This window comes from Abrus precatorius, unplaced genomic scaffold, assembly GCF_003935025.1.
Source record: "Abrus precatorius isolate BTA unplaced genomic scaffold, Abrus_2018 Scaffold8, whole genome shotgun sequence".
Taxonomy (NCBI): Eukaryota; Viridiplantae; Streptophyta; class Magnoliopsida; order Fabales; family Fabaceae; genus Abrus; species Abrus precatorius.
Window position 1 is genome coordinate 9977329 of NW_020874428.1, and position 11692 is coordinate 9989020.

Consider the following 11692-nt stretch of genomic DNA (forward strand, 5'->3'; position numbering starts at 1 on the left):
AATTTTCATTTATATTTTGGGTACACTTCTCTCTCTTTTATTTTTTTCTTAGAAAGTCTTATGTTGTATACTTGGTTCATACGTTGTCTATGTCTTTTGATTGAATGACTTTTTTCTAGCAAAACCCAATTGTGTTTGTTGTTCGGTTTTACATTAACTAGTTTATGCTTTTTCTTCCTTGCACAGTGTAAGTGCACTGTAGGGCCGTAAGCAAATTATTTTATATTCATATAATTTTTATAAAATTAATGATTTTTTGTTATTATTAAGTAGTGTCTGCATCCAAAATCGTGTCACTTTTCTCAACAGAATATGCCTTCAAAACACAATGAATCAAAAGTGGATGAAGAGGATGATAATTCAGTGGTACAACTTCCGGGAATTCCACTAGCACCTCGTGACCAAAGTTAAAAAAATGGAGTGTATTTCATTCTTGAGAAAGCTTCACTGGTTGCTGCATATGTTGGCAAAGTTAGTTTTCTTTCCTAACTAGGCCATGCCCCTCTCTATTAGTCAGATTCATGTTCTGATGAATTTTTCACTGAAAAGAATAAAAATTTGTATTTTATAAATGTCAATAGCATTTTTGAGTGTTTATATTGGTAAGCGTTTTTGCATTTAAAAATAAGAAATACAGTATTTAAAATCAACATCAGCTTCAAAACAATAGTTTTTGAAAAAAAAAAAAATGCTTCTATATTCAGATTGTGTTTGAATAGAGAAACATTGAGTGAAATATATATATATATATATATATATATATAGATTTTCGAATTCTAATTTTAGCTTGATAATGTGCTTTTAAAAGTCATGAGAAGCTTGTCCATTGATTAGAAAACAAAAATTTAACATCTTTTCAAACTCTACCTTTAAGTAGTTTTTCTTCCTAATCATTGCAATTACATGGCTTATTTCAGAAATACCAGATTTTGAATCCAGATGAGCATGCCAGTTTTTTGCGGAGGAAAAATTTGAATCCTTATGATTATAGGCCTGATATTGTTGACTGAGGTTAGCTACTGTTTTCATTTCTTGATGCTGAGCTGGTGTCTTCATTTTATGTTTTCAGTATTTTATTCTTGAATTGCCCAAAGGCAGCAATGTGGAGACAAGGGCTATAGACTCCTTGTGACTTATGACTTATGAGTAACATGAAATTGGTAGAATGGTAATTTTTGCACAATAGTTGGATGTGAAATAATTCCTACTATGAATTTTCTGGTCTTGTATTCTGTATGAGTCTAATTACAACCTGGCTGTTGGTTGGTTCTCTAACTAATTTTATTTTGTATTCTATTCCATTGTAGTTTTTCCTTGAATAAGTATTGTATACCACCTCTCAGGGTTTGAAAGTTTTTATCTTGTTTTTCTTGATTAAGTTGACTCTAAATGTTAATGACTATAGGCTTTCCTTCAAATTATGAGTAGTCGGCTTCGCATGACTGGTAGATTACGCGCTGTATTCATCAGGACTGATGAAGGAATTCTTATCAGAGTCGAACCTCAAACTCAAATACCAAAAACACTAGGAAGCTTTTGTAATATGATGGGTAAGTTTTTCTATTCATAATTATATTACTGTATTTGTTAAGACAGCAGTTGAGAATATGGACTCAAATGGTCAGTTGGTCTGTCAATTGGCCAAGCCCAGGAGAGTTTACACTAGCAGAAATAAGAAATGTATAAGAGTTTGTTAGCTGAGTGAGGAGGAGTCTGTGAGAGAGGGGGTATCTTTTCAAAATTGAGAAGTTGGTTATGGATGAAAAGGATTAGCTCTCTGTAGAGCGTAGCTCTTTGCCAGTAGTACTCATTCTATTGATTTTCCTTTTCATATCAAATAATACCAATTTCATCTATTTTCCTTGTTTGAATTGCTTTATTTTCCTGTTGGTTTAACCAGTTTGCATCAATATTACTACATAATCCATCCATATTCCTGATTCTTGTCATCATATTAACATCTTTGTCTATCCCTGTTTTGAAATATTCAATAATTATTACAGCGGAGTTGCTGCAAAAGTTCAGTATCAAGTCAAAGAATGGTCAAGGAAAGCTTTTAAGGTTAATTGAAAACCCTGTGACTAATCACTTTCCTGTCAACTCTCATAAAATAGGTGAGCACTAAAATTAGGCAAATGTTAAAATGCCAATGTTTTTTATGCAGAGATTTTTATGCGTTGCACTTGTAATGTTGTAGGTCTTTCTCTCAGTTCACCTAAGGCAGATCATTTAAGGGACTATGCTAGTGCCGTTAACTGTGATGAAAACCTTGTATTTGTGGTAAGCTTTTGTGAGCCATCATGTGCATTTTTAAGATGAGGCTTATTCTGTTATTTCACTAATTGACTTGTCTAACAATTATTTAGGTTGGTGCAATGGCTCATGGAAAAATTGATGTTGACTACATTGATAATCTTATATCAGGTTATTCTTAAATAATTCTGTATTTATTTTAGATTCAAGTTTTAACTTGTGGCTGCTTTGTCATATTTTATAAGACAGAATAAATGATGTGTATTGTTAATAGTGATTGGTGTGTGTTTTCTATATTATCCATCAATCTGATTAGTGAATGTATTGTTGTTTCACTGTTTATCAATTCAAATAAGATTTGGATAGGAAAATTCAAATTTCTGAATAGATGCATCATCTGTAGTTTCATGGTGAAATTCTTATAATTTCATGCTTGGGATGGGAACAACTTCCATAATCACATGTTAATAACAGATCTATTGTGATTATGTACACAGAACATAAAGTGAATTTTTTTTTTCTTTTTAAATTAGTTGCATGTTCATAGGACTTAGTCCTTATGATCATGGTAGTTAAAATTGCAAGCTGACACATAATTGCATGATTCTATGATCCTAGTCCCTCAACCTGTGGGCTTGCTTGCAAGTAGAATTGGAAATTACTAGCATTTTGGTTTCCATCAATAATACTTTATTGATTTATATATTTAAAACTGAGCATACTTTTTATTTTAAGATGGGGAATACATGTTGATTCTTGATTTTTGGAGGGTATATAGTTGGTTGCATCACATTCTTCTGTTTCTCTACTTTTGTGATTAAAGTGTTTTCAGCTAAGTTTTATTGATATTTCTTTGTGCTTATGCTAATATTATCATTCTTGTTTATCTCCTAGTTAAAGTATTATTATTTGATTTCTAAAGTTCTTTGTTTTGTGTTGTATAGTTTCAGCTTATTCGTTGAGTGCTGGGACTTGTCTTAGGCAGATCTGCATTGCGTTAGAGAGAAATTGAAAGATCCAATGAATCTGAAGTTTTTATTTTCTATTAATGAGTATATATAAGGCAAAAGGGTTTTCCTTTATTGGCATCTATTTTCATTCTAAAATATTTGACGATGATCTTTATTTAAAATTGAAAATAACCCCATCTTTCCCCATTTCTCTACAAATCTCTCCATCTAAACATACTCTTGTGGGCGGATGAGTGGTATTCTTGTCGATGCATATTCTCTCTAGTTTGATAAACAAAGTTTTCTATCTAAAATCAATGTATAATTAGAAAGTTAAAAAGTGATATCAAAATAAGATTTATATAAGGTTTTAGTTTCTTAAAAATTTGTTAATTTTTTATTTGGTCCTCCTTTTTATTTTTCATCCAGTTCTTCTATTAGTAGACGGAAATTCCGAAATCTGTGACAAGATTCATAAGATAGATTTAACTCCCTCTTGCATAAAGGAGCATTGGTCCACACAATGTAAGGTTGGTCTGAACAGTTTTTCATAAAAGAAATAACTCATTCAATCGAGATCACTAACTAATACGAATATAGTACTAATAGAATAGAAATATTACTATATTTTCTGTATATTTTCCTTGGTTCCATTGCTACTGCTTGCTTTATGCAATTGATTAGATTATATAGATAACTTTTTAAAATAGCATAGGTCATCGAAAGGATTTCAAAGTTCTACCAATGCATGCATGAAAGTTGAGATTTTTCAGAAAAAGGAATTTTTTTTCAAAGGATGCATAATTGTAATTGTATAGATAATAAGTTCACCCTAACGTATTGTTTGGGATCCGATTTGAGATTTTCTTTGGAGGGTTTTGAGAAGGAATTAGAATGGAATAATATTGATTATAAAAATATAGAAGAAAGGGTGGTTCTTTGGTGATTCATTTCAGAGAGTACTTTAAAAAAATCAGTCTATATATTTTTTAACTTTTCGCTTAATGATTTTTAAATGATCAAACATGTGGAACTTTAGGAACGATGAAAATAAATAAATAAATGAAAGTGTAGTAGAAGAGTCTACATTCTAAACAAACAAATTTAAATTTAATTCATTTTTATTATATAAGATTGTGATTGAATTTACATATGTTTGGTAAAAAGAATAATCTTCTTTTTTATGAATTATAAAAAAGAAAAGTATTCAATTGGAACATGAAAATATGACGGAATGAATCTTAATTACTTTTCAGAATAAGATGTATAAAATGAAAATTTTACTTTCAGTTCTATAGTAATAGCAAGGGTGATTTATTTGTCATTTTTTTACTATTACATCCTAAAATCAAACTTTGCCTAAAGTAAAGTTTTTAAAGTGCGCTTAATCTTTGAATTTGAAATTAATACTTGGTATTAGTCATAATTTACAAGATCATTTGGTAGTCTTTGTAAGAGTTATTACCCTAAAATTCAAACTTTGTCTAAAGTAAAGTTTTTAAAGTACGCCTAATCTTTGAATTTGAAATTAATACCTGGTATTGGTCATAATTTACAAGATCATTTGGTAGTCTTTGTAAGAGTTGAAAGGGTAAAAGATTTAACTAGTTTCTTCAAACTCTTATTCATATTTTTCATAGAGAAATAATTAATCAAACATAGAACAAGATCTATTTTGAATCATATTTAAGGGATTCATTGATTAGAATCGAAAAAATAATGTCACTCGATCATTATTAAACTAATTATTATTTTTTTTGTCCACGAGGATCCCACCAAAGTGTCTTTTTACTTCTAATAGGCTATGAATTAGATCATAATTATTCTCAACGGGTAGAGATGAAAGGTTTTAAGCGACCAATCCAACAAAACAACTCAAGATAAAACAATATTGTTAATTTCTTTGTGTTCCTTCTAAACTCAAAGTATCATTTGTACAAATAAAAAATCTGCTCATTACATGATTTCTTCTTCATATAGATATATATAAAGAATGAAACATTGCAAAGAATGATGTAATAAAGAAAAAATAAAAAAGATTTGAAAAATTAAAAAGGTATGAATTTTTTAAACACGTTTATTTCTCAAATATTGCCACATATATCAAATGATATTGATGAACAGATTTTCGTTTGCAAAAAGATTTGTCGTCAATCTTATCAAAATATGCAGAATTTTTATGTAGTATTGTCTCTAATGACTTTGGTTGAAAATATGCACTAAACATGTTATAGACATTCAACTTGAAATCAATTAAAATAGGGAGTTTTGTGTGATTCTAATTTTAATGTAACAGCAAATGATGAAATTAACGAGTTCAATCAATGAAATGTGCAATCCTTAGTTTGTTCATGTAATTTTATTCCTATTCCTCTCAAGATTCAATACTTTTCCTCTTCTTCTGAATTAGGATAACTTAACAAGCGAGAATTAACATTAAAATCCCATACGAATTTAAGCAAATTCGTATGGACTCCAACTCTTTTCCCCAAAATTACGCAACCGCAGAAATTAACTTAAGATTTAACAAATCAAATTAAGAATTTCATTAAAACAAATTAGGGTTAATTAAGCAATGTCCTCCTCATTCAAACATTAATTTAATTCAAAGAGTTGAGAAATATGAATTCATGAAGAAAAGAGAATTATATTGACATTCATACCCAGAAATTCAAGAATCCATGAACTCACTAAGGATTACAAGAAAATTTAGCCCTCTATGAGGATGGGTCTTACAAATTTAAGATGAAAGCAAAAGGAATTCAATGACATCAATACAAGAATTAAAAGAAAGTGAAGATAAATTGTAAATCAAACCCTAAGATTGGCCTTGGCTGTCACCCAAGGATCCTAAGCTCTGCAAAATGCTCCAAAAGTGGCAAAAGAATATAAAGTTATGAAAAGATCCGTACCCTAATTTCTAAAAATCTATATATACTAAGTCTGACACAACCTCATAATGATCACTCTTGTAAATAAGAGTGATCACGCGTAGCATTCCTTAGGCTTTTCCCCTTTTTGTAGTGATCACTCTTGTGTATAATAGTAGTCACTCTAAGCGCGCGTAGTTACTCTTACTTATGAGAGTGAACACGCGCAGAGTGTCTGGTTTAGGTTTTGCTAGAGTGATCACTTTCACTTATGAAAGTGTTTACGCGCAAGGTTCTACACCCTGGAGTTTTCTGAAGTGATCACTATCACTTCTGAAAGTGATTATGCGCAAGCACTTCATCCTAGAGCTTTCTAGAGTGATCACTATTACTCACGAGAATGATTACGCGCATGCTCTTTAACTATGGAGTGATCCCTGTTGCTTCTGAAAGTGGATACTCTGGCCTATCTCTTAGAATCAACTCCCTGGAGTGATTACTGTGGTACTTGAGAGTGAATACTCTCACTTCATATTTTTTCCAAGAGCAAAAAATTCATGAAATTTGTCTAGAATTTCCTACATAATTATTCAAATGATCAAAATTGTAAAATATATTCACAAAAATTAGTGGGACAAAAATTAAGAAAACTATAATATTTGACCTAAATGAGGTTTTTATGTTATTTACAATCTCTAAGTCTATTTTTCTATTAAAACTCTATGAAAAACCAGACAAAATATCTATAAAGTGTAGATTCATCGTATTTTTAAACACGTTTATCTTTCAAATATTGCCACATATCAAATGATATATAGCTAAGATACAATTGCTTAAATTGATACTATGTCAATTTAAAAGAAATCATGTTCAAATGATCCTTAATAAAATTGAATCTTTCTTCAGTTAATGGCTTTGTCTCTAGTTAAATAATTTGTGCTTTAATTTCCTTGGCATGTGAATGTTGAATAAGACTTTTTAACAAGTTAACAACATTAGTATTATTAGACATAATGAGAATCTCATTTTTGTATATCATAAGATTCTAATTGATATTTTATCCAAAAAAACTGTGAATAACATCCTACTCATAGAGTTATAATGCTTTGTTTTGTGCTTGACTATGATATAAGATTTGTTTTAATGAAATGACATCTTTCATCGGTGCCTTTTCTCTCTATTTTGTCTGTAGTATAATTAGTATCACAGTATTCTAACTTTTGTGAAATACTAGTAACAAATCCTATTATAGTTTTATCACCTGTGTGTCTATGAATTTTTTAATCTTGTTTAGATTATCAATTCCACTAACAAAGATGGAAATATCCTCAGTTAGTTCATTAATTTTCTTTTAAAACTTAATAACTTTTCCATACGATTGATTCTTACTAAAGTTTTTGTCTTCTTTAAGTAGTTCATTTTTATTTTTTTTGCAACTCACAGTTCTCAATCTTTCAATACTTCAACTTTGTCTTCTTTTTGCTTTAAAGTAGAGGGCAAGTCCTCATTCTTTTTCTTTATTTGACAATATTTAAAATAACAACATTTCAATATTTTAAAAGAAGTTGATAAGAAAATTGTAATTTAAAATGTTCATTATTTACTAAACTTCTTTTATTTCCTCACAGTTTAAGTCAGAAAGTTATTATCAAGTCTGTCATTTTGAGAAAATTCTTATTTATAAGAATAAGAATAAACTAGATATGGCAATAGGAAAGGTATGGGTAAGATACTTTAGTACTCATCCCTATACTTGCGTTTTAAAAAAATACTCGTACCTAATCCCATATCTGCATGAGTAGTAATTTTAATTGTCATATTCATATCTTCTAGTACCCGGATACCCTTATTTGCCCTTATTACCCAGACTTGTCTAAGAAAAAAAAATACTTATAAAAAATATGCTTATATAATTTTACATAAATAATATAATAATACAAAAATTTAATACATAAATTCCAAACAAAGTTCAATCATAGAAAAAAAAACAAATATTCAAAGATCACAAGTACTAAGTGTATTCTAATACATCAACTTGTTAAACTAAAGTACTTAAAAATCATAAGCAAAATTTCACACATAATCTTCAAAATTATCTAAAACAACTAACTTATAAACTCGAGAGTCATGTTATAACATCATACTTTTTCAATTCTGAAAAATAAACAATAATTTATAATAACTCAACTTAACAAACTGATTTCTTAATTAAAACTAGTAATTTAAAATAGTTTCAAATTTCAAATCAAACGAATAAATTAGTTCTTGTCCAAATCAAATATTTTCAATATGTGAGAAGTCTAAATTTTTCTCTTTCAAACATATTTACAACTTATTTAAATAGTAAAGAATCAAAATCTAATTGTAATTTGATAATATTACCAAATTAAAATAACATAAAGTACATAGGCATTGCATTTAACTTGTATAAGTATGTAAGTATACTCTTTCCAAACTATTAACTAAAATATATACATATAATGTAAAATACTTAATTACAAAATCATCATGAACAAAATTTTCTAAGAACAGTGTTGATCCATGCCCAGACGCTTAAAATTTGTTCCTAACTGTCATTCCTGTTGGCTGAAATATTTTGTAAGGATGAGTTCATTTCTTATCATTAAAACATAACAAGTATAATTTGTATATTAGAAAATATATTTTTACAATTCATATACAAAATGAATACATTAGTTCCTATAAAAATTTTCATATCATATTTACATACAATTAATAAAATACACGATCATTGATCATATTCCAAATACATCAATTTGTATAATAAGGCTTATATTGAATTCAAATAAAACACCATATCATTAATCATGATCCAATCATCTCATCGCTCTTATGCATATTATTCTCATGATCAATTTATTACATTTCCAACTTAACAATTTCGTATACAATGTGATCACATTCCATAGTTACCTCCAACATTTCATGAGATCTTACACAATAGGTGAATAGTTGCCAATTAACTCATGCATATGGATACAACATATACACTTATAGGGCCCCTTAGCAAAAGTACAGTCAAGAGTATTAGTCAGAAAACGCGTGTCTGACCATATGATGCATTCGCAACTTTATAAATTGTGCTCATTTAGCGAATGTCATCCATCACCTACATTTCTCCTAAGACTTTCATAGTCGGCTCCCTATTCCATACTCCCAGTGTATCGTTGTGCCTTTTCACACTAATTTCTTTCTCATCAATTAATACATCTTTCACAAATCAGCATGTTACAATACATGTATTATATAACCTTTAACTCAATGTATTATGATACATATATTGTGAATACACCTATCGATGTCTTACAATACTTGTATCATAATTACATCAATTCACAGCTACAATTCTTGCATTGTAAACACACATCTTCTAACTTCACAATCTCATCAAAATTTCATACTTCTCAGACTTAGTTCCATTCAAATATTTCCACAATAGTACATATATTTTTCATGCATATTATTCATCATTTGACTCATTTTCACATATACTTAGCTTTCAACCAAATTACACAACCACAACATCATACTATTTGCACATATAATTTAACTATCAATTAAACAATTTTGCCAGAGATCGGATATCTCTGGACTCAACCTAGATCGAATAACACAATCAATTATATTTCATAATATCTCAAAATAATCAATTATCATCCATTAAACCTTCTAAATTCAAAGAAATATACATTATCAATCTATCATAATACTTAAAATTTTCATATATATATATATATATATATATATATATATATATATATATATATACATACATACATATTTTTCACAATAGAAACAAACACTACAAGGATTTCAAAAGTATAAATCTTTCTATGTTCTATTGATAGAATTGAACTCTCCTTACCTCGATATGAAGATCTAGAAGGAGTTTGATGAAGAGAATCATTTAGAACGAAAGTTCTTCCTATACAATATGAGATAACCTTTTAAAATAGAATTTGGATATAAACGATCGGTAAATCTAAATATAAACTCAAGGAAACTTACTTGGGATTACATAGATTAGGCGTCCAAGCTTGGATTCGGCTAATAATCGCAATTTAAAGGGGATTTTTAAGAAGAAAAAGGAGTGAGAACTCATAAAGAACAAGAGAAGTTGAGACAGAGATTGAGAGAAATGAAAATTTTACGCTTGAGATTCCTTAAATAACCTTGACCTCGCGTGCTCTCGCTTAAGCGAGAGATTTTCGCTTAAGCGAGGAGTACCTCGCTTGGGCGAGACATATCTCACCTGGGTGAAATATACAGACGGTGGTTCCTTACTCATTTTCTGGTATTCTCGCTTGAGTGAGCCCTTCTCGCTTGAGCGACCTAGGTGTCCAGAGAGTTCCATATTTTCCTACGATTCTTCGTTTGGGCGAGCTCCATCTTACCTGAGCGAGGTGGCAGTTGGGGCAACCTAATCTAGTCTTGCTTGAGCGAGATTGATCTCGCTTGAGTGATACTTCAGAAAGGGATAATTCTGGGCGTGCAATCTCACCTAAGCGAGGTATATCTCACTTGAGCGAGATTTCCTTGCACCAAAACTCTACTAAACACTTTAAAATCATCCTTAATACTTTCCAACATCATCCAACATCATTTAATAATCCATCACTAATACCATTTTGAAATAAGAATGTTACACATGTACTGTCACTCTCCAAGACCTAAAAAAAAGAGCATTAATTAATTATTTATTGTAAAATCAAAATAATAGATATAATTAGTCTATTTTACCTCTTCATCAGAATGGGGCTCTCTAAATGAGAACAAACACTTATATTTTAGGTTTACATATTATTTTGATCTAGTAATACCAAAAGAAACTAGAACATACAAATATATAACAATAATTAATTTTTATATCAACTATATAATAATGAAATTGTATTAATCTAATTAAACAATATAAAATAGTAAATAAATTTTTCTATTAAAAATATGAAAAAAAAATTATTTTTATGGTTTAGTTTATTGGTAAATATATTTTTATGTTAATCTTATACAACAAATTTAATTAGATAGATTTTTACATTTTAAATATGCATTTTTTTATTTGAATAACATAAATATTTATATTAAATTTCTTTTTTATTTTGCATAGAAAAAATTTTAAAAATAAAAAATTATAAATTGAAAGATAATATTAGTCAAAAATTTAAAATAAAAAATATTCATTGAAAAAAATAATTATAACTTATAAAAGAATTCTGAATTAAGTAAAAAATATAAGACATGTTATATAAAATAGTGATATCTTGACTAAAATTTTATAGAAGCAATCACAAAAACTTTTTAAAAACTAAAAGTGAGTTAGTTTCTAATTTATTAAATTCTTAATTGCTCCGTTATAAGTAAAAAAATTATAATAAAATCATAGCATTTTACTAATCATAATTTATTAAACAACACATAAAAGAGTTCATAATAAATTATTGTTAGTCCAAGTTTTTACCCATTGGTGCATAAATAAATTACGATTAGTAAAACACAATGTTCAATTACTAACTATTTATTTTAAAATAGTTAAATTAATATTTTAAATTGGATAAAAAATAATATTTAAATGTAGTAATTAATTTTTTCATATTTATT

At 28.5% G+C, this 11692-nt stretch overlaps 1 protein-coding gene across 1 annotated transcript; it reads left to right on the forward strand.

Moving 5' to 3' along the window:
* The first annotated feature begins 1438 nt into the window (after positions 1-1438).
* On the forward strand, positions 1439-3265 carry LOC113874198 (ribosomal RNA small subunit methyltransferase NEP1-like). The gene is made up of 5 exons (XM_027512421.1): positions 1439-1550; positions 2004-2114; positions 2198-2280; positions 2367-2424; positions 3198-3265. The coding sequence occupies exons 1-5, from the start codon at positions 1439-1441 to the stop codon at positions 3263-3265; spliced, it is 432 nt and encodes a 143-aa protein (XP_027368222.1).
* The last annotated feature ends 8427 nt before the right edge of the window (positions 3266-11692 follow it).